The sequence below is a fragment of the Prionailurus bengalensis genome, chromosome B4 (assembly GCF_016509475.1).
Source record: "Prionailurus bengalensis isolate Pbe53 chromosome B4, Fcat_Pben_1.1_paternal_pri, whole genome shotgun sequence".
In the NCBI taxonomy this organism is placed as follows: Eukaryota; Metazoa; Chordata; class Mammalia; order Carnivora; family Felidae; genus Prionailurus; species Prionailurus bengalensis.
Window position 1 is genome coordinate 140,359,121 of NC_057358.1, and position 25,923 is coordinate 140,385,043.

General features: G+C 64.9%; 1 protein-coding gene across 2 annotated transcripts in view; it reads left to right on the forward strand.

The window, feature by feature from the left end:
- Positions 1 to 25,923, forward strand: part of TAFA5 (TAFA chemokine like family member 5) — a 191,963-nt gene that overhangs the window by 92,085 nt on the left and 73,955 nt on the right. For both annotated transcript variants that reach the window (XM_043562981.1, XM_043562982.1), the window contains exon 2: positions 22,262 to 22,411. In XM_043562981.1, coding sequence (XP_043418916.1) covers positions 22,262 to 22,411 — 150 coding nt within the window. The remainder of the gene's footprint in view (positions 1 to 22,261; positions 22,412 to 25,923) is intronic.

A 25,923-nucleotide genomic window follows, 5' to 3' on the forward strand; every position in this document is an offset into this window, starting at 1 on the left:
AGGTGGTGGCCTGACTGTTCTCCGTCTGGCTTTTCGGATGTTCCCGGTGAGAATGCGATGCCGCCGTGGCAGACCCGTGTGTCCCGGACTGTTAGCGTCATCTCGGAAGGGCCCCCGGCCCGCCGGGCCTCAGTTTCCCTCTCTGCACGCGGGCCGTGGGAGCCACGGAGAGAGAAGGACATCTCGCCCTGACTGCACGTCGCACCCACACCTCTGCCCGAGAGCGTCCGGGGCCCCCCGCGCCCTGAGATGCTGGTATGGGTCGTGCTCATCACCGGCCACCCGGCCCCTCCCCTGGGCCGCCCCTCCTCGCCCTGAGCGCCGCTCCAGCCCCCGCGGCACCTGCCACGTCAGGGGCTCACGGGGTCCAGCTGCGTGGCGGTGGTCCTGCCTTTTGGGCCTCTCTCCCTCCTCACCCTCTGTGCCCACCTGGCGGGCAGTGCCTGGCGCTGGGGGTGTTCCTGACGCTCCCAAAGCCCCCCTGGCCCAAAGGGGAGCTACGGCCCCCGTCCAGGTCCTGCCCTGGCCTGTTTTGTGCAGCCCCGAATCGTGAATTGTTTTAAAATTCTAAATAAGTCTTTGAAAAAATTGAAAGGACTGTTTCGTGAAAGTCAGACGGCAGCTTCCATAGCGAGCTGTGCTGGAACAGGCCACGCCTGCTGTCTAGTCTCGTCCGTGGCTCCCGCTGCCCCACAGCCACAGCACCAGCCGCTGCCCTGGACATCTCGGCTGCAGAGCCACACGCTGGCCAGCTAGCCCTTTATGGAAGAGGTTTGCCGACCCCCGACCCGAGGCGTCGATCCCCGCGTGTCTGCGGACGGTACTTGAACTGCCCGTGGACGTCACTCAGTCACGCGGGCACGGCGTCCGTCCATCTGAGGCCCAGAGTGAGGGTGTTTGTAGCCCAAGGGCCAGGCCCGGGGAGGTGGGCGGGGACCAGGCGCAGAGACCCGGGACCCGCTCTGTGACCTCGGGCAGGGGTCCAGGCACCCCGCCCCCGGCCGATACTCAGCATCCTAGGGCAGCTGTCCCCGTGCAGAAGGTCACCTCCACCTGCTCGGTTGTACGTCCACCCCTGCGCCCCCTGGCATGGGTTTGGGGGAGTTCAGGACCACCGGTCACATGCCCTTTCAGAACGAAAACCCTCATACGTACAGAAGGGTCAGGAGAACGGCGCAGCAGTCACGTGCCCCCACAGCTGTGTGCGTCGTCTGTGAGTTCCAGGCTTAACTCTCTGCTAAGTTCGCTTCGTTCATGGACCCCCGTTGGCTGTGGTTGGCCTGAGATTTCCTGATTCCAACAGTGAAAATCCCGCACCCCACGTGTCCCCACGGGTCCCAGGTGAAACAGGACAGTTGGTCACCTTCATTTGTATATATCTTTAACATTTCGCTCCTGCGTTTGGAGGCGCGGTGGACATCGGATGCCTGGCAGAATCTTCCGGCGGCCTCTCCCGACAGTGGCATTCTCCGGCCCCGAGGACAGTGAGCCATAGTCCTTTGTGTTATTGATCCACATGTCACGACTGTCCCACGAGGGACCAGCCAGGGTCCAGGTTAAATTCATGCTTTGGGAGTCACAAAGGGGTGTCCTGTGGGGTGCCGGGTGGTGGGGGCCCCTCTCTGCAGCCGGCAGACCTGGCGAGGACGTGGTTGCCCCACTCAGCGCCCGTCCTGCTGCCCTGGGTGGGAGGGCAGAGCCCCAGCTCAGACGGGAGCCTGCGTCTGGAGTTCTGTGTCCGTTGAGATCACACGGTTTAGAAACCCGGCTTTGGGTAACCCTCTGAGATTCCGCGGCCTCGACGCACGGGGCCTTTAGCGAACGGCTCCTGCCCCGGCACCGTGGCTCCGAAATGAGAGAGCAGATAGCATTCACGGAGAGGTCCCCTCGAGCTTCTGGGTCTGCACGCGCCCGCGGGGCGCGGGGCTCCGGGTCACTGTGGGGGGGACCAAGGCACCTGCCGCATCTGTAAGGTAGGCTCTCAGCTTGGTCTGCTGGAGCCGGGCTGCAGAGCCCCCCGGGGACCCCAGCCTCTCCTAGAGAGCATCCCTGCTTTTCTTTCAGATTTTAACCTTGGAGCTTCTCCAGACGACCAGATTCTAGAGAGTTTGGGGCTGATGGAAACACCGCAGGTGTTTCCCCGGATACCCCGAGGAGGGGAGCTCGCTGTTCTGCAGTCTTGCGCCTTAGTGTTTGATGTGAGTGGCTGAACTGCACGCGAGGCTGGCCACGCGTCCCCTACCGTGCCACAAGTGTTCACGAGTGTGCTCTGGGTTGCTACCGCCTCCGGGGTCCCGGGGCCGTTTTTACCAGCAGCACCGACGTCCTGTCATTGGTTCTGTCATGACTTGGAGTTTTCCCATCTGTAAAATGTGGTTCCAGAATTTGTGTGACACCGTGAGATCTGGCAGCGTGGGGACCCCGAGGCGGGGCTGGAACAGGAGTGGCGGCCACAGGCTTTAGGCCACCTAAAGCCTGTGAAGACACCCAGCCCAGGGTCACTGTGGATGGGGGCCCGGCAGCTACAGAGGTGTTCCGGTGTGGGTTGGGCTCTGAGAGGCAGTGAGCCTCCCATCACTGGGAGCAACCAGGCAGAGCTTAGAGAGGTCTGTTGGCATCGAAAAGGGAGGGCCGATTTCATTCGTTATAATTTTCTGCCAACACCGAGCATCCTGTTTTTCTAAAATGCTGATGTTCCCTGGTTGAGTCTTGATTAACCAGAGCATCCGGGCTGTCCGCATTGTGCAAAGCGTCCACGAGCGTTCTGCCGGGTTCTGGCGTCGTGAGGGAAATCTCCGGCAGGCAGGATGCTTGGGAGAGACCCCCAAACACGCTGCTCGGAGCACACGGTGCAGGTGCAGGGCCGTGGAGGTCGCCTGGGCGTGGAAATCAGGAGCGACGTCACTGAGGCACACTTGCCGGGCCCGGCCCTGCCCACGCCTGGACTGGGACTGCCCTTTCTGCCCTGCCCACTCCTGGACTGGGACTGCAGGGGGCTACCAGACTCCCAGGAACCCCTGAAAGGCCCGTGACTCTGGCCCAGCAGATTCAGGGCTCTGGTCAGGTCAGCAGCGGCACTGAGCGGTCCCGTGCGCCCCGCACGGCAGGGACCCTACCACTTCCTTGGACAGGATCTCCAGTGACCTCTCCCGGCATGCACAGCGGGGACTTTGTCCTGAGCACCTGGCCGGTGATGACCTCAGCCAGTCGTCCCGGGTGTCAGACAGGGAGACTGAGGCAAGCTGGCCAGTGTCGGAGCCAGGCTGCGGGCCCCGGGAGGGTGGTCTGTGCGCGTGAGCTCAGGGCTGCATGGAAGCAGGACTTAACGGCAGGAAACGCTCCGCTTCCTGATGCAGGAGGCTGTTTCAGAGTGGGAGCGGGTAGCCTCTGACCTCCTCAGGATGGGGCCCCCCAGGGCCTGGGCCCCCGCCTCCGGGGCCTGAAGTGTGCCCTGGGGGGCGGACTCCACGTGCGTGCACGGCGCCCCCGTGCTGAGCCCCGCGTCCGGTGTTTCTGTATTTACTCTCGCAGAACAGATCGGATTAGAAAAAGGCCATCCGTGCAGTTTTGAAACAAGAGGCCTCATAAATACTTCATTGGAACAAACTCGGGATTTACTCGCTTGTAAAGGTACCCTGGACGGTTCGCTTGGTGTGGGGTGGCCGATTGGTGGGGCCTAACGGTCGTTGTTTGTAATCGGGCTGCTTGGCCCCGTCGCGGGGTGAGGAGTGGGGTCCCTGTGCCTCTCCTGCGTGGTGTGGGTGCCCCACAGGACGTGGTGGGCTCCTGGGGCCGATCCAGAACCTCCGATGGCCAAGGTGGGTGCCTTACCCCCCTGTGCTCTCCAAGCATCTCTGTGTCCCTCCCGTCCCCCCTACCTCCTGACCGTGAGGACGGCGGGGTTAGAACTCCCCGAGTTAACTGCTTTGTTGCCCTTCATACTCGTTCTGGAAAGAGAGAGCAGTTAATGGAATGGATAAACACATTAGCTGTCTGACTTCCCAAGATAGTGATCTGCCACCAGCCCCGGTGTCCTCACTTTCAGAAAAGAGCCGGAATTTCCAGTCTTTTCTCCCTTCAAAACCCAGCCGTGGCGCTCTCCCTTTTTTGTGCCGAATGAGCTGTGGGGGGCTCTGTCCCGCCCTTGCCGGCTGGGTGCTCCCGGGGGTGTGGGCCAGACTCCAGGCTCCGAGGACCCCTGTTGGTGAGGGCTTTGGGGCACCCAGGCAGACGCCTACTTTAGGACACAGAGCATGGCCCGGGGGCCGGTGTCTCCCCGAGGGCCGGGCGCAGGGCCTCAGCATCAGCCTGACCGCACGGTGCTGGGAAGAGCCTGTTCTGCCCCCCCAGTCTCAACCCGCTTCCTACTCTGACCGGCACGCCCCCCAAGCCCCGGGCCACCAGTGCTGCGCTCCCCGACCTCGGTTAACTTGGGGCCACAAGCCGCGGGCGCCACGGAAATGCCAGCCGTCAAACCCAATAGGAGCAGCAGAAGAAGAAACAAATCGACCCTGAGTTCAGGCAGCCAGGCCGTGGGACTGGAGAAAGGACCGCCCTCCGCCCATCCCCCTCTGGTCCCCGATCCCAGGGTCCTCACTGTCCTGTGAACCTTTCTCTCCTCATTTGCCCCGTGCCTTGATCTTGTCCTGTGACACATTGCTCAGGCTTCCCTGACAGCTGGATGCCAGGGCCTGAGCCTGGGGCCCGGGTTCTGGAAGGTTCTGACTGATCTGCGCAGACCGGCCTTCTAGATCCCCCGCCGCCCTGCCCCACCGCACTCCCTGCCTCAACCCCCGGCTTCCCTGAAGGGCCACCCCCGCTCCTGCCTCAGGGAATCCTGGACAATGCTGTCCCCAGGAGTTGCCGCCCCTTCTGGCTTTCTGGAGGTTCTGATGACTCCCCCGTGGACCTCGGCCCCCAGGGTTCCAGGAAGGTTCCAGAAGAAAGTCGGCATCTGGGCCATAGCATGTGCACTCAGTCATTTACCAAACACCCGTGGGCGCTGCTCTGTGGCTGCTGCTGGGACGGCATCGTGGCCGCTGCTGAGGGCAGACCCCCTCGGGCTCCCCTGCTGGCCCCCAGCGCGGCCGCCCGAGGGCCGTGGACCCTGCCTGCCGTGGGCCTTGTGTGAGCGGCCGGTGGGGGACGGGGGAGGACGCCTGCCCCACCCTCAGTGGTGGCCTGTCCGGAGTGTGTCCAGCCCTCCCACCCTGCACACGGCCTGGCGCTTCTGGGTGGGTCGGTGACCCTGGGACGCGTCTCCTGTCCCTCCCATGGGACCCACCTCTCCACGGCCGTCCCGGTCCTGCCCACAGCGGGCTGGACTTTCCTGATGCTCGTACCTCTGGGAGGCAGTTCCTACTCAGGCTCTCTGCCACAATTGCCACCTCGGAGAGGGGACCGTGTCCCTCATCCTCCCGCCTTCTTCCTTTTTCCCCAGAGGAAGATTCATTTGATCTCCAAACACAGCTCACGAAGCCCAGCACTCTACTGTCTGGAAGCGGTCCTCAGCTCCTTCCCGTGTGTGTCCTCGTGGGGGTCCCGGCAGCATCTGTGAGGTGGGCCTCCGTTCCCCCAGAGGCATCTCCAGGCATCCGCGCTGTCCAGCCCCGTGGCCCAGGACACGCAGAAGTGACTCCTGAGTGGCCCCTACCCTCAGAGCTCCGTGGTCAACTGCCCCTTTCCCTGCTCCCTCCCTCCCTCCAGCCCTGCCTCCCTCCCTTCATCTGTCCGTCCGTCCCTCCGTTTGTCCCTCCGTCCGTCCATCCTGGTGGTGGTGTCAGATCTATGCAGGCAGTGAGCAAACGTGGCCCAAGGCAGGCCAGCCCAGGAACGCAAATGGAGCAGCTCACAAGAAAGCCTGTCTGTTTTGCTTGGTGTAGGGCTTTGGGGGCCAAGCCTGCGGGGAGGGGCTTCTCGGGGTGTGGGACCCCACATGAGGAGTGGGCAGAAGGCAGGCTGGATCCCAGGGGGAAAGCGGCGAGGACTGGCTCCATAGGGTGTCCTGTGAAGTGCCAGCCAGGCCTGTCCTGTCCAGGGCACCACCAGACATTCAGTCCTCACGGTTCCTTGGGCCTCTCACGGCCGGGACGGTCTCTCAGACTCAGCTTGCTGGTGACGACCTTGGCAGTGTTGAGGACACCGGGCAGGTGTTTCGTAGAAAGGCTCTCTGTCGGGTTTTGTCCGATGTTTCTCGCGTGGGGAGGCTGGGGACGTGGGTCTGCGGGAGGGAGACCGCAGGGAGGGGGTGCCTTCTCACCCCATCGTATCAGGGCAGATGCCGTGGACGCGACGTACCCCCAGGACCGTGCCCTCCATCACTTGGCTGAGCTGGTCTGTCAGGCTCTTCTTCAGTGACGGTCCTCTCTTCTCTCCTTCTGCGATGTTCTCTTTGGAAGGACGTCGCCGTATAGGGCGCAGCCCGCGGCTGGGGAGTGGGGAGTTACGCTCCACTTCCTTGAGGGCAGGTGTCTACAGAAATCAGTGGGGATTCTTCAGCCTGGGAGGTTTGCAATCTTCTGCCCATCGGAGAGTTGCTTCGGCCATTTATGGTTATCGCCGCAGACTGAGAGCATCGTGTGTTTTGAATGAGATGCTCTGCTACTTTGTTTATCTGGTTGCTCAAATGTTTTAGCTTAAGCCCCTGGGAACTCCCGTGTGCCTTTGACATAGCCTCCCCCACCTCCCCAATGATATTGCTTGGTTTTTGAGTCCTTCCTTCCCTCTCGTCTCCACAAGATGCCGCAGTTCCTACCCAACCCTCAAATAAGCCATTTCCCCCGAGGAGTCCTGGTCGGTGGTGGGCGCGGGGGGGGTGGGGGTTGTTAGAGACCAAAATCGGGCGTCGGGTGTCCTTGTTGCTAATGGGCTGCTGTTGCTTCCGGATCCTCTAAGCGGACCGAACACGGAGGAAGGTCCGCGTGTGCAGGAGCCTGGGAGCTGACGGGAACTCACACTGACCAATGGATCGTTCAGCCTCCCGCGCTCGCTGATCTGACCTCCCACCGCCACCGTGTGAAGAAGCCTGGCTCCACCAGCCGCCTCCACTTGCCTGACTGTTCACGTGCAGACGTAGGGCAGTGTCAGATTTGGGCACTTGTATCCCCCTGCGAACCCGCTTCATTCGCTAGAGACAGTGCTTCTGCGCGGTTCCCACCGCCTCCGTCCTACGGCGTCCGCGCATCAGGGCGGCACGGTGGCCCCGCGTCTGCAGGCGGCTCACACGCCTCTAACACGGTGAGGTGCTCCTGACGGCATGTGAACTCCTTCCGGGATCCTGACAGGAATCCTCCAAGGGTGTGTGTGTTCGGGGCACTCGCTGAGTTGTGAAGTAACACGGCTGCCGGCAGATGATGCCGCGTGGCCCCGCTGGGGTCACCAGGCTAGTTTTCCTGGACTGAAACGTCCCTCTCCTCCTCTCCCTTCCTCTCCCTCTCCCCCGCTTCCTTCCTCGCAAACTGGCAGCCGCTAAGTTTTTTATCTCCACTGTCGCTTTGTTTTTCCCAGAACGTCGTAGAGTTGGAATCACAGAAGACGTAGCCTTTTCAGATTGGCTTCTCTGGCTGAGGGATGAGCACTTAAGGTTCTTCCCCGTCTTTTTCGTGGCCTGATAGCTCATCTCTCGGCCGCGCGGAGGACCGTCCCGTGGTCCGGATGGACCACGGCTTGTGTGTCCATCCAGCTGCGGAAGGACCCCTGGCTTGTGTCCAGGTGTGAGCCAAAAGGTGCAAGCAGTCTTTTGTGAGGATGTAAGTGTGAACGTCAGTGAGGACCACTCCCATCGCGGGAGCGGCTCGCCGGGTCGAGAAGGCGCAGTGGCCGCCCCGAGCGCATTTGTTCACAAAAAACGGCCCAGTCGCCTTCCGCAGCAGCCGCACCGTGTCGCCTGCCCTCCCGCAGCGAGAGAGCTGTTCTTGGTCTCCGTGCATCCTCTCCGGCAGGTGGAGATTTTCAGATTTCCGTGTGTTAGCTGTTCGAATGCACGTGTGCTGATACGTCCTTGTTTCGGTCTGGAACTTTCTGGCGACAAATACTGTTGACTATATTTCCGTGTGCTCCTTTTGCCGTGTGGGGGGGAGGTGTCTGCTGGGATCTGGTGCCCGTTTCTTGATCGGGTTATTCTCTTCCGGTTGAGTGTTCAGGGTTCGTGCACCTTCTGGACGCAAGTGCCCTGCCGGATGTGTGTGGCATCTTCTCCGGGTCTCTGCTCGTCTTTCGTGCTCTTCACGGCATCTTCCGAGAACAGAAGTGCTTAGTGTTGGTGACGCTTGATTTATCTCTTTCTTTCTCGCGGATCGTGTTTCTGGTGGTTTGTCTAACAGCCCGTTTTACCAGACTGAAGGTCACACGGATTCTCTCCTACGTTTTCGTCTGGAAGTTTTAGATTATTGTGTTTTTTTTATTTAGATCCCCACTGTGAGCTGGTTTTTTGTGAGTGGTGTAAGGCCTGAGTCTGGGCTCATTTTTGGCGTCTCTGACTCCTAATCATTCCGGCATCTTCCGCTGGACAGCGATCTTTCCTCCTCCGTGGAGTTGCCTTCACTGCTTTGTCAGAGACCAGCCGGCTCCGTGTGGATTCCGTCGCTGTCCTGAGGCTTGGGGGTGGGCGCCCTCGGTGTAGACTGCACTGGGCCCCCCAGCCAGGTAATGAGCCCTCAGATCCCGTTGCTTCCTGCGATCCAGGAGATGCTCGCCAAGGCTGGGGAACGTGGTTTTCCAATCGGCAACTTGGCACGAACATCACCCGCGCCGTCTAAAGAAAGCCCACCGGAGAGGCCAGATGCGCTCGCCAAACATCCACCTCTGCACCGTCCCCGGTGTCCTGAGCTCACGCACTCCCCCGGCGCTATGTGTCTCAGGGCTGCTGCTGGTGGTTCCCGTCAAGGGCTCTCGCGGCTGCCCAGCGGGTGGTCTCCTTCCCAGGTCCTCCGCTGCCTCCCTCGGCTTTAACGGGGAGCCTGCAGGTACCCGGTGTCTGAGGGCCACAGCCCTGGGCACGGGGCGCAAAGGCTCTTCGCCGAGCGGTCCTAGCCTCGGTAGCCCTGCTGCCCAGGCAGGGACGGAGGACGGAGACTCAGGGAAGGAGGATGCATCCACCGCAGGTCGGGATCCACACGGGGGGCAGGGAGCGGTGCCCCCCGCCTGGTCTGGCCTGAAGGCTGCGGAGGGGTCTGTGTGGTCAAGGTCAGCCAGGAGGAGGGCTGAGGGGGCATCTGTCAGCGCAGGTTACCACGCTCCGCTTATGTGCCCGCCCAGGGACGAGGGGAGGCCGGTGTGCTGGGGTGTCCTCGGAGCCCCTCCCTGTGCTCACCCTCTGGTCTCTGGATCTTTGTCCCCTTGGCCTCCAGAACGTGCCCCTCCCCCTCCCTCCGTGCGTCTCGCTCAGGGCCACCATCACCTGCACGCCTGCCTCCCTCCAGGTACCTCCCGCACGGTTGTCTCCCCGCCAGGTCATCGGGGAGAGAGGGCAGCATCCTGCCCGTCTGCCAGCAGGAAGCCTCCACACGGCTCCTGCCGATGGAGGAGACAGGCTTGTCCCCAGGTGCCCTGTCCCCACGTGCCGCCCCCAGGTCTTCTGTGGGAGCCGGGCAGGGGTGGGGGACAAACCCCCGGGCCACCAGTCATGGAGGCTGGGCCACTGGACGCAGAGCACACCCTTACGTGATGTCACGGAGGACAAGCAGCCGTCCCTGCGGCCACCTCTGTCCTCCTGGAGCCCAAGGCAGGGACACACTGGTCCCTCCAAGGGTGCTTCTTCCTAAGATAGACGGCCGGTGCCGGAAACAGCCCTGCCGTAGCCCACACTTCCGGGACTGCTCAGGGACACCTGATTCCTGTCCCGTGGGTGCCATCATGCGGGGAGGGGCGGGGGAGGATATTCGGGCTGCGCGTGCCTGGCTGAATGCCGGTGCTCCCTAGCAGCTCCCCCAGGGGCCCGGGGATCCAAGGGGCACCCTCCCGTGAGACCAGGGTCCGCAGAGAAAGCCAGGCTACTGGGCCTGCAGGGGGCCCCATCTGGAGGAGGACACGCCCTTGGGGGGGGAAGGGAGTTACTTTGGCCGCGGCTTGCGGGCTGGCCTGCTGGGGCTGCAGGACAGGCCTGGTTCCGCCCTGACCTCCACGGCCCCCGCCGGGCCCCTCCTTCCCTCCAGGATGACGGCAGGCTCCCCAGCTTGCCCGACTGCCACCCGAGGACCCCGGCCCTCCCGGGGTGCCCAGGCCTTTGGGGTGACCCGTGCACGGAAATCACATTTGCTCCGTGATGTTCGTGCACGTTGGGTCATTTCAAGCACATCCTGAAAGACAGCAGAGCAGGGAGTGAGCACTTTTCAGGTCACCTGGGAGCTGCAGGAGGGTGTCCCGCCATCGTCCTCCAGCTCAGGTGGGACAGACAGCTGGACAAGCCGGGCCCCTCCTGCCCCTGCCACTCACAGCACACGGGACAGCCGGGTGCCGGTCCCTCCCCACCCACCCCTTCCCGTGATGGCCCGTGACCTTCCTCGATCTCCTACGACCTCCCAGCCCACCCAGGCCCTGGCCCTTCTTCCGCTGGTTGCAGCGAATCCGTATGTCCAGAGATGGCCTGAGAGCCACGTGACTCCACGTCAGGTTGAAGCAGAAACATGTTTTAGAACAGCAGGGCTCACAGGTTTGGTGACTCAGCCAGGTTCTCAGTCAAGGGCAAGTTCTGGGCCTCTGGGGGATCTGGCATCATCCGGAGACACGTGCAGTCTTCACAGAGTGGGGGAGCCCGGGGTGGTGCTGAACACCCTGAGGTGCATAGGGCACCCCAGCCCCAGAGAAGGACCTGCTGGGACGTCCACGGGACCTCTGGGAGAAGGCCTGGGTCACAGCCACCTGTGGCAGAGGGCAGGTGGCTGTCTGGGAGGCCCCGTGGCCCGGGCAGCCTCACCTGTCAGCCCATCAGGGGCCCTTTTGGCCCTCAAGGAGGCCGCTGCTAACGGCAACACTGGGTAGCAGAGTGAGGACCAGTTAGGGCAACACTGGGGGGGGGGGGTGGCCCCAGCCAGGAGTGGGTGATGACCTATGCTCCATACCTGGACACCAAGCCCCTTTGGCCAGGAGTCCCCTACCGTCACCCTGGTGGCTCCTCGGGGATGCAGCTGCCTGGGGATCCCAAGCCCATCCCGTCTGCCATGGAGGTGGCGGCTGGGAGAAGCCCGACCCGGCCTGGGCTGAGGGCCCCCTTGCCGGGAAGTGGCTGGTTGGGGTGGGGGTGCGGGCGGGAGCCAGGAGGCCACCAGCCCCCGCCCTTGTCGCTAACTCGGCGAAGCCCGGGTAGCTGCCCGGATAGAGCTCACGGGACTCTGGGCTCGGAGCGCAGGGGCCTCGTGGAGCGGCGTGGGCAAGGTCTAGCCCGTGCGGAGGGGCCCCCTTGTTTTCCAGGCGGATCCGGCTCCGCCGCGGTCCCCCGCCCGCCACACGGCGCTCCCTTCTGGAGAGCGGTGCCGCGTGCCTTTATTGACCTTTGCGAAGTCATAAACTGCGGCGTAATTACCCAGTGTTTACGATGTTGTGCCAGCAGTGTTCCAGCCCGGCTCGGGACGGGCCCTGGGGCCGCGCGCGGACCTGCCAGGCCGGGCGACGCCTCATTAATAGGCACATTAACGGGGATAATTGACTGGGAGCCAGCTGGACAGCGGCGAGGTGCTTGATGATGGACGTCTCGGGGCGGTGTTCGCAGCCTCAAGGAGAACAATAAAAGTGCCTCCTTTACTGCCCTCTTCCATAACACGCCTGCACGTCAGAGGAGCCGGGCTGTCGGGCCATCCCCAGGGCCCGGGATCGGTTCGGGAAGAATCCAGCCCCAGGGAAGGAAGCAGGGAGTGCCGCGGTCAGCTGGGCCTGGGCCCTCGGCTCCTTCTGTGCCCCTGCCTAAAGCCGGGCAGCCGCCGACATAACTGGGCACGTGGGGCGGCCAGCGGGGGGACGCCGGCCACGTGCTCATTCCCGGGGTGGGAGACGTAGGGTCGGAGCGGACAGGGGAGCCTTGCTTTGCAATGCAAGCTGGCGTGCTCTCCTTCAGGAACTTTCTGGGGAGGGTCTGTCCCCGGTCAGCCTTCTGGGCACAGCCCCCACCCACCCACACAGTACCTGCCGGTCCAGGTTAGAGGTCGGATCGGGGGCTCCCGGAGCCTCAGCCCCTCCCAAAGGGCAGGGTGAGCCCAGCTGCTGGGGACAGGGTCTGGGGACCAGCTGTGGAGCCCGTGACGACCGCTGGGGTCCCGGCCTTTGTGCCGGCCAGGCCAAGGGGAAGAGGCGAGCTCGGGCTCCCCCCGTAGGAGCCCCGGTGTGTGGTTCCTGGTGGGCAGCCCATCCCCGGGAGGCGTCCTCACCAAACGCTTTAGGTCAGGGCCCCCTGTGGCCTCATTATCAAGCCCCAAGAGACCTCTTTGAGCCCAGGTCACTCCACAGCAAAGGGCCTGGGCTCCCAAGCAGGAACGACCCAGGTTGTGGTCCCTTTTGCCTCAACCAAGCCTCCTCTCTGCTCTCACATTGAGAGGACCTGAGGACAGCCTCACGCCTTCAGGGTTTTCCGAAGTGTGCTGGAGATGACGCGATTTAGTCTGTGATGAAGTCTTTGAGGACAGCAGGGGTCCCCATGTGGTGGCTGATGCTCCGAGTGTGGGTGCAGGCTCTGGGCTCCACTCCCAGCCCCGGGGGGTTGGGGGACCCGCCAGCCTCCTGCCCCGGGTAGGGCTCGGTGCCGGGCACGTGTTCCAACTCTCTTTTCACCAGTAATTAATATTTAACGTGAAACGTGGACCTGAATCCTCTGAGCCCTGGTCCAGCCGTGTCTACGCTGAGGTCACCCCCTCAGCTGCAGGGTCACGTGACTGGAGCACAGGTGTTGGCCGTGAGCTTCGGTTCCCGGCTTGTGGGGCAGCCCTGATCTCAGGGGACAGTCTCGTCAGGAAGCACGAGGAAAGAGGGCCAGCGGGGACCCTCTCTGTGGCGTGGCCGGAAGGCACTGGGGTTGCGGTCCCCCCTTCCGCAGCCCTGTGCTGTTGGCTGGGGCCCAGGACCCCCCACGTGGTCCTCCCACACCCCCCATGCCCTTCACAGCACCTTTGAGGCCCTTTTGCTCTGGCTGAGCCAGCCCGGCCCCGTGTGGCCCGAGTCCAGCGGCCCCCGCACGCATGTCAGGCCTGTGCTCTCCTACTGACATCACATCCCGGGCCTGTTTCCTGACTCGCAGGCCACCCTGCACTTAGTGCTGAAACAGCACGGCTTTATTCTCTTACAGTTCTGCACGTTTCAGGCCCAGAAAGGGTCTCACTGAGCCAGAACCAAGGTGCGGGCAGGGCTGGATCTTTCTGGAAGCTCCAGGGGCGAATGTGCTCCTCGCCTTTCATGCATTTCCTGGCTGGTGGCCTCTGGATCCACCTCCAGGGGCATCTGTTGCCCCAGCCTCTGTGTGGGGTCACTGGGTCATTCCTCTGTGGTCAGATCCCCTGTATCTCCCTCCTACGGGGACCTGTGGTGACACGGGCCACTGGGATCATCCACATTCGAGCTCCCTAACTTACACCCGTACCACGTGGGAGATATTCACCCTTTTGTGGGCGAGGGGGCCACCTGACACGTTCCAGGGCGTGGGAGGTCCACATCACTCCACCACTTTCCACCTGCTGCGTGAGGCTTGTTTCTAGGTCTGTCTGTGCTGTGAGTCCTGCCTTCTCTCCCTGGAGCCCGCTGGCGGCTGTGCCCTTCGGAGGGAGGTTCTGGGCCCGCCGCCCTCCACCGGCTGGCTCGTGGTGGACAAGGACCTTCCCTCCGCCGTCCACGCCCTTCTCCCCGGGGCATCTGGTCTCCATGGTGGTGGCTCAGTCCAGACGGGGAAGAACGCTGCCTTGTCCCGCTGGCTCATTTCACAGATGGGGAGACTGAGGCTGCCCCCGCTGTTTGTCTGGTCTCTCTCAAGGCGAAAGGCTGTGTGGGGCTGTGGTTGCATCCAGAGGTGTGGGGTGATTCCTGCTCCGGAGTCCTGCCCCCGGGCTTGGCATGGGCAGAGCCCGGGCGCCCTGGCTGGATGGCTGGCGTGGGGTCGGTAGCAGTTGTCAGGGCAGGGAGAACACAGCCTCCGGGGTGATGTCCCCAGTGGCCCCGGGCAGAGGTGGGCGTGGCTGGAGTCTAACTGGGTTCCTGGAGGCCTGGGTCGGCTCCAGGGGGTGGGAGGGGGCCAGGCCTTAACTGTGAAGGCCAGTGACCCCGTGCGGGCCCTGCACACGCCCCGTCGGCATTACTGAGCACAGCACACGGGCTGCAGAGGGCACATCGGGGGCATGTCCCTGTTGAAGCCACCAGCCCAGCCCAGACGGCGGCTGGCTTTGAAATCCCACGTCTCAAGGACCAGCCACTGCCTCCGGGCACCGCCCTGTCCTCGGCAGGGTTGACGGCATTGGCAGTGACAGCGGGCAGGTCCCCAACACCCACATGGTGGCTGCCCCTGGCTCGCACAGCACGGCCCAGCCTGGCCCTCCCCCGGCCCGTGTCGGCAGGTGCAGACCCCTCAGGCCTGGGCGGGGGGAGCGGGTAGGGGTGGCGAGGCACTGATTTTGATTTAAGGCCCGCTGTGGAGCCACCGGAGGGAACTTGACTAGAGAGGCTTTGATCTCCCTTCTGGAGGCCTGAAAAGCCTGCCTCGTAGCTGTAATCAAGGTATTATTCTCTTTTCCTTTTTATTACGGTCCCTCCACCTGCTCTCACCCAGATGAAAAGCCCAGCTCTTAGAGAGCCCAGCCCCAGCAGCGCTTAGAAGAGCCTGCGGGCGCTGGCGTCCTTGAGCGGACCCTCCTCTCTGAGCCGGGGAATGGTGAGGGGCCTCGTCCCTCCCTCCTGGTGCAGCCCGCCTGGAGGGACCCTTCCCGTGTTTTCAAACTTGACAGGTGGCCGAGGGACAGGCCAGGCACTGGGCAGGGGTGAGCCGGCAGAACTTTCTGGAAGGGTGCATCTGGCTGTGCGAGGGGGCTGCCGTCTGCCCCTCTGTTCCCAGCCCGTCCAGCTTCTGGACTTGGGCAGGGGATGCAGCTCGGCGGGGGGGAGGACGGCCCAGGGGGTAGAGGGCAGGCAGTACGTGACGGGAGCAGGCTGGGACAAGGTCGGCCGGCTCCAGGAGGCTGCCGCGAGATGTTTGACTTTGCTGGAAAAGACATAATTATATTTCACAGTTGTGTTAGCGGGGACAGCCAGGGGACACTGGGGCCGATCTGCAGAGCAGGGGCGAGCCAAGGGCTCCTCTTTAGGATGGGGAAGGAGCAGGTGTCCAGCTGTGACAGGCACCAGGACAACTCGTCCGTGCAGACGCATCCTGCCCCCCTCTCCCAAGTCCACGCCCCCACCGTTGACCTTCCTGACACGTTCCCTGCAAAGCTAAGCCAGGGCAGGAAGAGGCAGGCAACGTCGGGCCTGGCCGCTCGGTCTCCTGAGCTCACGCACAGTCTGGCTTTCCCGTCCCACCTCTGGTCTCACCCAGCCCTGGACTGGCTGTGAGGACGGAAGGGCCAGCCAGGGCCGAGGGCCCCTGACTCCCCGCTAGGCCGTTATCAGGGGCCGTCTCTGCGGACCGGGGCGTGCCAAGGCCTGAGCACAGGCCGCATGGAGGCGTCCAGGCAGAGGGGCGGCATCCCCCCCACCCCCCAGTGCAGAGGTGGAGGGGACTGTCCCTTTGGAGATGGAGGCACACAGCTGAGGGTCTGCAGGGGCTGTGCTGGTGCGTGACCATCCTGGGAGGTGTGGCTGGAAACGAAACAGGGCTGTGGAGAGACCCCTTGAGGCTCCGTGGGCGGTCAGAGCGGACTTGCTTCCAGCTGCTGAGTCCCGTGGGAGGGAGCCTACGGCCCCTACGGGGGCTCCTTGGGAAAGCCTGGTGTGCGTGCACGCGTGTGTGTGCGTCTGGGCCGTGAGCGCACACGCCCCGACGGAGCAGCGGCTTTGTGGCCCGCACCTGGGCTCCCGGGCCCCCAGCGACCCTGCGGGCGCTCTGGAGCTGCTCTGCCTCTTGGTCTCAGGAGCCTGGTGGCCCTGCCCCCTGCTCTGCACCAGCGTCCCCTCGCCCGTGCGCTGGGGCCTCTGTCACACTGTCTTCTGAGCAGGTGCCTCCTGGCACCAGGGGCCGGAGCTGCGGAGCGGCTGGGGCTGGCCACCCGCGCACGGCCACAGATGTCCCCTCCTCCGTAAGGTCCCGGTTTCACTCACCGTCTCGCAGGCTGGTCCCCGTGCCCGTGAGCAGAGGGCTGTCCTGGGTGATCCGCGGCACGCATTTACCTGGCTCCCGTGATAGAGAACTGGATGCCGGCTTCAGTGCTCGGGAGCCCCCTTCCCCACGGGGGGCAGGACCCAAGCTGGGGGGTGGGGGGTGGCTGTCGGACAAGGTGCAAGCCCTGTGACTGGGCGAAGTCGTGAGGCGGGCGCAGTAGGAGGTGGACGGTGACTGGTCGTGAAGGAGGACGGTTATGGCAGGTGCACTTAGTGAAAGTCACCGGATGTCCTGCGGCCCCTCCCCCCCCCACGAGAGCCGGTGACCTGCCCCTTGAGGGAGGAGGCGCTGACCTGGCCCTCCCACGCTGCGGGGGGCGGGGGAGCAGGTGCTTTCTGCCAAGGTGGACGTCGTGCGGGTGACAAACCGCGGAAGGTGTTACTGTGACTGCTGTAGCTCAAACAGAGGCTGTCATACTCCCATCGGGTTTTATACTTTTTTCCGTGTATTTTCATCCTACTTAATGTGTTCCCGGGACACAGCTGCACGTCAGTCCTCGCTGGTGCAGCCTCTGGCGGGCTCTCCGCGGTGGGACGTTGGCAGGGCTGTCCGTGGTGGTAACGGGAGAGGCAGGTGCACAGGAGGGACGCCCAGGGCTCTGTCCTCCACATGCCTGTCCGGTCGGGCCACACCCCAACGCTCACAGGAGTCTGCGGTTTGGGGACGGCACCAGCGTGGGCCCAGGATGCCCTGTGGCCAAGTGGGCGTCCGCACCCTCGTCCTCGGGCGGTGGGAAAGGGCACCTCGGCACCCGGGGGGCAGCTCACCCGCATTGGGAGTGAAGCCAGTTGTGAACTTGGGGGCCCTTGGCTGGGGGGAGGTGTGCATCCTTGGCGCCTGCAGGGTCTGACCATGGAGTCCAGAGCGGATTTGGGTCCCCTGGGGACCCCGAGGTAGGCTCTGGCACGGCTCGCCTTCAGGATGCTCTCGTGGTCCTTCAGGGACCAGGCTCGGGGGCTGGGTGGTGGCGGCCCTCCACTGGGACCGTGCTGGGGACCTGGAGGGGCTGCTGTCCAACCTGGTCTGACTCCGGGCACACGTGAGACTTGGCAGCCCAGGACACGGGGGCTCTGGCTCAGGGGGCCTCTGCCCGCGCTGGCCAGGGCCCCGGACACCCAGGAGGCCCCCAGGGGCCAAACGCAAGATGTGTCCCACTGGTGCTTCCTTGCACATCCCTGCCCTGAGTGCCAGGGCCCCCGGTCACGGTCCACCGGCGTGTGATGAATGTCCGTGGGCTGTTTCTGTAAAATCCGGGCAGAATGCTCACCTTGTGGGGAGTTGTTGGGGTCCAGTCCAGCCCAGAGCCGACACCTCAGGTGACCATGGCAGTGAGTGGGACCCACAGCGGGCTCTTAGCCTCTGGGGTCCGGTAGGTGTCCCCAGCCTCTTCCCCTGGGGCCACGTGCAGCCGCCTGGCGGGGCTCCAGCCCTCGGCCAGTGCAGCATAGAGGCCCGGAGTTGAGCTTAGCCGTGGCCCCCGGTGCCGGAGCTGGGACACCGTTTCCAGGCACAGTCCCGGCCTTCTCGGTGCTGGCACGCCCTCCGAGGCCCTGCTCTGAAGGACCCACCCACGGGGGCTCCTGACGTTCTGGACGCGAGAGAGCTCTGGTGGCAAGAGGAAACCCGTCCCTGGTCCTCTTGTGGGTTCCTCCCTGACTGTTGCTGTCCTGGGCTCTGGTAGCCTCCGGTCCCTGGTGGGGTCCCTGCACATCGGTCCTTGGCGGGGGGACAGTCAGGCCTGGCTCGGCCACCAGCAGGTGTTTATGCCCAGCCGGAGGTCAGAGCTGGCCCGAGCGGGCAGTGAGGCCCGCCAGCGCCCTCGTCCCCTGCACACCTGGTGGGACAGGCGGCTTGGGCTCACTTACAACCGGGGCTGGTTTACCTCAGTAAGCCCTGCAGTGGGGGCCGCTCCCAAGGCCCCCTTTCCCGGGGCTCAGAGCCCACCGGCCAGGGCAGGCCGGGCAGGATGGCTCCCACCTTCTTCTCTGTCCCTGCCCTGCGAGTCTCGAGGTGTCTGAACCCACAGGCGGGGGCAAGTCTCCTTGAACTTCGTTCCACGTGTATCCACCTGCTCTGAGCGGGATGTGCGGCCCCGTCGGCGGGGGCAGGCCCCCCTGCTGCCCTCAGAGCCTCAGGAGCCAGGGTGTTGGGAGGGGCCGGCAGGGCCTGGGGAGGGTGTAGGCCTGGGGGCCCCGGGAGCCGGGTGGACTGTGGGAGGGCGGTGGGGTCCCGACCACAAACTAGAACCCTGAGTGGAAGAGAGTGACCTCGGGGCTCTGAAGTGCATCTGCCCGGAGCTGGCTGCTAGAGGGGACCCAGATGGGCCACAGACGGTATCTGAGCTCCAAATGGCCGGTGTGGCCTGCCGCGGGCGGGGCCAGCCGGCTGCCTGCCCTCTGACCCCTGCCCCGAGCGTGGGCACAGCTTGGATGAGATGCTGTGGGTTCCCGCCAGGCTGGGTGGGACTCAGCTCCCCCCCCCCCCCCGGCCGGTGCGGATGGACGGGCCCGACAAGCTTGTTGAGCGATAGCTTCGGTGCGTCCGCGGTGGGTTCCGGGGGCTCAGCGGCAGATGGCCGCGCCTGAGTCCTGGCGGGCGGTGGGTCCGTACCCACACGTTCGGGTCGCGGCCTGAATTCCGTGGCTGACCCCCAAAACAGACAGGCAGGGCCGAGTGGAGGGCCGGCTGCCGCCCAGGCCGGGCTGATTGTTCTCTGCGACGCTGAGCGTCCTCACCGTGTGCAGTGGCCACTCCTTTGGCACCTGGTCTCTGTACTCAGCCGTGTGAGCTGCCGGCGGGATCCAGCGCGGGGGGTACGAGCGGCATCGGGAGTGGCCGGACGCTGTCCCCGCTGAGCCGCAAAGCGCCTCGCGTCTCTCTGCGCCTCCGTTTGGGGCCCGTCTGCCGACGCGCTGGGACCCTGTGCCCTTCCGGCCCCTTGTGAGACCTGCTGTTTGCAGGTGTCCACACAGGGTGCCGGGGCCCAGGTCTGGGTCCGTGCACGGCGAGGTGGAGCCCCAGGGGACGGGGGCTGGCCACGGTTGACGTGTCTGTGGGTCAGCCCGAATTGGGGGATGGAAAGTAAGATGGGGAACCTGGAAGAGGGGCGGCCAGGGCAGCCGAGGCAAGGGGGTGGGCGCACGGAGAGGCACCGGTCTGGGCGCTGCAGGGGAACCCCGCGTCTGGTCGGCTGGCGATAAGTTAACGAGCCGGGGGCACCCCTCTCCGGAAGACAGTCAGCCGTGAAGGGTATGCACCCCCAGATTGTTGCAAGCCGGGCATTTCTGGGTTCTCAGAGGGGGAGCTTTGTTTCCTTCCTTTCGTAGGTCGGATGGGGTCCCCAAGAGCTACGCTCGGGTCCTCACCTCCTGTGAGTGTGGCCTCGTCGGGCGGTGGGGTCTCTGCAGCTGTGCTCACCTTATGATGAGGTCATGCGAGCGGGCTTCTCTGTCCAGGTGGCAGGTGACTCGTAAGAGCAGAGGCACGGAGCGCTGCCTGGTGAGGAAGGAGGCGGAGGCCGGCCCGATGCGGCTGCCACCAGGACCTGCCACCCCCGGATGCCGGGAGAGGCAGGAAGGACCGTCCCCGGCAGCCCTCGGGGGCCCCCTGCCCACACCCACGTGTCAGACGTGCAGCCTGCACACAGGGGCGAGTGACAGGCTGCGGTTCGGGCCTCCCTCCCGTCTCCGGTTCCTTCCCAGGGCGGCCCGGAAGCTGACCCGCCATCAGAGGCACCTGCCGTGGGCTGCGTGTCGGTGTGGAAGCGTGTCCGCCTGGGGGGCCCTGGCAGTCTCGTCATCTGCCGGCACCACCGGTGCCCGGGGCGTGGGCCGCAACTGTGGCATGTGGGGGCGACCGTGCCAGCCTGACCGCCGCTGATTGCTGGGCCGACGGGGTGACGGGCGCTTTGGGTCGCAGAGACCCCCATCGGCCCCCCTGCTGTGGCCCCGAGTCCCGATGTGCCCGGCAGCGTCTCTCGTGGCCCCGGTGCTCGTGCTGGAACGTGGGCCGGTTAACGCCTTAGGTGAGGAGTCGCGTGGCTGGCTGGCGCCTCAGTTCGCAACTGGGACTCACGGTGTCCAGGGGTCCTTCACCCCGCACCCGTGCGACTCCCCCAGGAAACCTCGTGTGCCGTCCGACAGGCTCTGGGTAGCGGGCCTGGGGTCACTGCACGCAGCCCTCTGAGTCCGCGGCTGGCGCGGCTGGTGCCTCCCAGTTCTCACGCACACACGGCACCCCCAGGGCTCGAGGGTGTGCTTCCTGTTTGCACCCGGCTCGCGGCTTGGCTGGGGACCTACAGGTGACAAAAAGGCAGGAGCGATGTTGCGCAGTGAGCTGCCTGGAGGGCCCGGGGGACTGCCTGGAGGAGGGGCCCGAGGCGACAGCAGGCAAGTGGACAGTGAAGGACAGCAGGGCTGAGAAGCGCCACCCAGGAGCCCCCGGGATCCCCCTGCTTTCCCCTGCAGGGTGGGAGCCACCCCCACCCCACCTGCCCCACCGGCCCGTCTCCTGGCGGTCGCTTCTTCGCGGTTCCCTTATCCTGTGATCCAGCACGCGGGCCCCGTCCCCACGCTGTCCCGTCTCCCGGCCGGGCCCCGCGTGACACGTATCTGTAGGAGCTGGTCCTCCTGGCTCCCCAGGGCGCTGTGCGGTCTGCTTTGCTCACAGCATGGTTGCGGGGCCCAGCGACACCAACGGCATTCGGTAGGTGCTTACTATTTGCCGAGGGACTGGGAGAGCGAGAACCTGAGTGCGCAGAGCCTCTGGTGGTTCTCCAGAGTGGTCACGCGGGTGGAGGCTGCGGCTGGGTGGCCGGGGTGGAGGGGCAGCGGGGGCCCAGCCCAGGGACGCACCGGTGCTGCACCGGCCGAGCTGGGGACGGCCTCCGGTCGGCACGGGGCGAGGTGGCCGGTCTCTGGCTGGACGGCCCTCCGTGCAGAGCTGACGCCGTCCCGGCGAACGTTCTCGGGGGGTCGGGGGGGGGGGCCGTGCCAGGTTTCACAGAAGTGACAGCCTGCAGAAGGCAGGTTCCCCTCTGCTGGGACGTTGGCGGCACGGGCACCCTTTCCGTGACTCGGGGACCACAGGGGAGGAGGAAGCCACCCCAACTTGTCGTCGCCTTCGAAGGAAACCTGTCCCTTCTCTGGACACTGCTGGCCCAGGGGTGGACCAAGGACAGCCCCGTGCCCTGGGGTGGCCAGTATTTAGGGATCAGGGCAGTGTCCACGTGGGAAGGCAGGAGTGAGGGGCGCATCCAGGTAACCTGTGTGTACCTGTGTGTGCGTGCCTGCACGGGACACGTGTGCAACGTATGAGTGCCGTCTGTGTACCTGGGTGGGCGTGGATGGGTCACACGTGTGCTGTGTGGGCGTCTCCCCGTACCCGCCCGTGTGGCTCCTGGCCTTGGCACCTTCACACCTGAGTCCGGCTCGCGTGAACCCGTGTGAGGTGCGTTCCGTGCCCACCTTCCGGGCGTGTGCGGGCGTGTCTGTGTCTGTGCGTGCACCTGACTGCGTCCTTGTGCAGCGTGCCTGCTCTCAGCCCCGTGCTGATGGGGGGGAGGCTCCCCTGCGATGTGGCGGGTGCGCAGCCGTTAACACAGCTGGGAGTGCCTCTTGGCCGGCGGAGACCCAGGGGCCGGCGTGGGCTCGGATCTCTGTGCTCTGGGCGGTCTGGCTGCTTCCATCAGAGCCCCGACAGCGAGGCTCGGCCCCTTCATCTCCGGCGTGACGGACGGGGCCACAGTTAATTTCCTGTCTGCCCAGGCAGGGCCTCGAGCGTCCGCGTGCAGAGGCGGCTGGGCTGACCCGGCGCCAGCCCCATACGGCGTGTTTCTGACAGCGTCCTTCGCGAGTTTGAGACGGGCGCTCCGGGCGGGCAGCCTGCCTCCCGCGGCCGCCGGGGCCCCTCCGCGGGCGGGAGGGCTGGGACGCTCGGCCCCCCGCCTCGGCCGCTCAGCCCACGCCCGTGCCTCTCTTGCAGGTCAGCTGGCCGCCGGCACCTGTGAGATTGTGACCCTGGACCGCGACAGCAGCCAGCCCAGGAGGACGATCGCCCGGCAGACGGCTCGCTGTGCCTGCAGAAAGGGGCAGATCGCGGGCACCACGAGAGCCCGGCCCGCCTGCGTGGACGGTAAGAGCCCTCGGTCGCGACCCCTTCGAAGGCCCGGGCGGCTGGGGTCCAGCGGACATAGCCCGGCCCCCACCACCAGGAACGCCTGTGGAAGCTGCCGGCTGTCTGGGCCTGGCCTCAGGCAGGACGGTCCTGATGGGGCGCCCGGTGCCCGGACGGTGTTGGTGTCTCTGTGTGTGTGGAGTTTGGGGTGCTGTGGGGGGCAGGGAGTCACGGGCCCAGGCGGGGACCGTGGCCCCTCAGTGTCACTGCGGGAGGAGGGGGTGCAGGCCGACAGCCCTGGACGCCGTTATATCCCTCACATGTGGTTTCTGGGGGAGGCCACCCACTCAGTGACCCGCGTCAGGACCCCATCCCCCTCGGGCTCTGAGAGCGGGGAGGTGGTGAGGCCTCCCCACGGCCAGCGGGCTGTCCGGCCTCTGAGATGTGCCACATTAACATCCTCGCGGGACGAGGGCCCAAGCACCTTGTGTGAGGCGGTACCTTCGGGGATGGTCTTTGAAACAGAATCGCAAATACTCTTAGAAGCAGAGGGGAGCCTTTGCAGTGCCCGTCACCCTGGTAGATGGGCCTCTGTGTGCGGTCCGGGGTGAGACCTGGCATCCGCGGGCAGGCGAGCATCGGGACCGGGCCGGAGCCCCGTGACCGGAGCAGGCGGCCTAGGGGGTGCTCCTGTGGCCAGGCCAATGGCGGCCTCATGTGTCGGAGCTGCTTGGGGTGGGGGGACCCCATGCAGGGTGTTCTGGGGGGGCTGCAGGAGGTGTGGTCACAGCCTGACAAGGTGGTGGGGTCCCAGGGCTCAGCCGTGCCCTTCCTTCCCCGACAGCCTCTGCACGGGGCTCTAGGCACCTCCTCCCCGGTTCAGATCAGCGGCTTCTGTGTGGGAGCCCGCTTCCTGCCCAACCAGGATACTGCGGTAATGACCATCCCCACTGCCCTCGGTGCTCGGGACGGTCACCTGAGGAAGGATGGCCGTGGGAGCCTGGGGCCGGGACACCTGGAGCATTTGGAGCACCTGAGCTCAGTTCATTGGCGGGGGTTTGGGCCCTCGGGAGTAGGGATGTTAGCATCCCCAGGGGTGGGCTTTTGGATGGGCCGGCGGCCCCAGGGGGTTCCTGGAGCCTCAAGGCACCAGGAAGGGGTCAGCAGAGCCATGAGGTCACTTTGGGGGATGGAGACTGACCAGGTGGGGACCTCTGCCCCTGGTGTCACCGGTGAGCCTGTCCCCGGCCTGTCTGGGGCGTGGTGGGGCAGTGAGTCGGCTCGGGAGCTGCAGGCCCAGCCCACCCACACCTGGTCGCCCTTTGGGGCTGAGCGGGCTGCTTGGGCCTGGCCCGGGGGGCCCGCGGTACGAGGTCCCTGGAGGCCCGGTGGGGCTCCCAGCTGACCCCACCCCAGGGCCCATTTGACTGTCCCTGGCCCCTGTGGCCACGTGCCGCCAGCCCTGAGGGGCTCCTTGGGAACGCGGGGGCACTTTGGAGAAGGTGGCAGAGGGGCTGACCCTGCCCGTGGGGGGCTGGAGGCAAGTGGGGGCATCTCGAGGACCTGGTGCTCAGAGGGGCTCGTCGCGGGAGCCGGGTTTGTTTTTAAGAACCGTCGTCTGGGGGCGCCTGGGTGGTGCAGTCGGTTAAGCGTCCGACTTCAGCCAGGTCACGATCTCGCGGTCCGTGAGTTCGAGCCCCGCGTCGGGCTCTGGGCTGATGGCTCAGAGCCTGGAGCCTGTTTCCGATTCTGTGTCTCCCTCTCTCTCTGCCCCTCCCCCATTCACGCTCTGTCTCTCTCTGTCCCAAAAATAAATAAACATTGAAAAAAAAAAAAAAAAAAAAAGAACCGTCGGTGGGCGTCCCATAAAAGGCGTGCAATTGAGCGAGCAGGGGGGTACCTGTGCCTTGGGGCAGGGTCCGTTCTGGAACTCGGTGCAGCCCAGCTCAGGTGCTCGGTGAATTCGGGCCGGGGCGGCCTCCCTGACTCCCAAGGAGCTGCATTTGTACCCTAGCAACCCCCCCGCCCCGCCCCCGGCTCCCGAAACCGGATCAGACTCCCAGTGACGCACACCTTCTTGCTGACGCTCATCGATCCTTCCCAGGGACGGGCGCGGGGCGCGGGACGAGGGGCGTGGGGCGAGGGGCCCCCTCCTCGCTAGCCCCGCGAGCCTGCAGGGAGAGTTGGGGTCCGAAGTGCTTCCTAATCGAATCCGGGTCTGCTCATCTGAAACCACGTTCTCTCCCCTCTCCCGCGAGCCTTCCCGCGCCTCAGGGGCCGTGTCCCAGAGACCCGAATTAAAACCTGGCCGCTTCCAGGGGAGGACAGACAAGTTCGTTGGCGTTCTGCTTCTGCACGGTGGGCATTTTCTCCGCCGCCGTCTAATTTAATTTTTGCTTTTCTATTTCCCTGCTCTGGGTGCATAATAAGTTTCCTCACGTGTGCCTTGTGGCTGCTGCAGAGAAACCTTGAGCCTTCTCGGTGGGTGGGATCCGGCACGAGCAGGGTCAGTGGGGTGGTCTGTGCTGACCCTGCTGTGTGCTCGGCAGGGAGCCTGGAGTCCTGGAGCACCCCCGCGTCTGTCCACCTGTTCATTCATTCGTCCGTTCATTCATTCACGCTCTCGTACGTTCAGATACGGGGTGTGCTCTTGAGTGATTGACGCTTGAGATACCTAATACCTAGAACATACAGTGCTGTGGGCTGGGGTCCAGACTGTGGGGCAGGGGCTGCGGGACCTCAGAGCACAGCCGTCCCTTCGTGTCCGGGACCTTGGCAAAGTTACTTCCACAAGGGGGCATTTGAGTAGGGTATTGAGGGATGAAGAGGAGCTCGCCAGGGAAGCTTTTCTTCCTGAAAGGAGGGTGCTTGTGGCAGGAGGGGGGACTCCTGGCCGTGTCTGCAGGTGCACGTTCTCACGCACAAATACAGGGGATGCGGCTCACCTCGGGGGCCGCCCCAGGTCGTGGATGCCGCGGCCGCGGCTCTGGGAAGCCACGAGCTCCCCTGTGCCCCTCAGTGGACACGTGCGGGCCGGGTGCCTCCGCAGGGCTGCCGTGTCGCAGCCCTGCCCGGCACGAGCAGGCAGCCGCGATGCCCGCGGTCCTTCCCATTGAGGCAGGGTCTTGCTTTGTAAGTGGAGGCCCTGCCTCCCCTCAGCTGACCTCTCCAGAAACGCTTTGGAAAGGAATCGAAGTAAAGAAAGCAGGTGATGCCAGGGTCGGGTGCGGGCGGTCGGAGCAGAGAGGGCTGTTTCTAAAGCAGCCCTGCCCGCAGCCGGGGGGGCAGAAGGAGAGGGGCCCCTGGGCGTCTGGGGGAGGAGGCAGGGCAGTGTCTGTTGTGAGGCCCGGGGCCCGCCGGGGGAGGAGGAGGGTGACCTGGGCTGTCGTGATGTCTGGAGAGGCTTTGGGGAGTCATGGCTGCCTTCAGCGCATGGTCGGCGGGGCTCTCCCGGGGCCCTGGGGGTGACCCTGGTGGTGACGCAGTTCACCGGTGGCACCCGCTGGGAGCCCACCTGCCTTCCAGGTGAC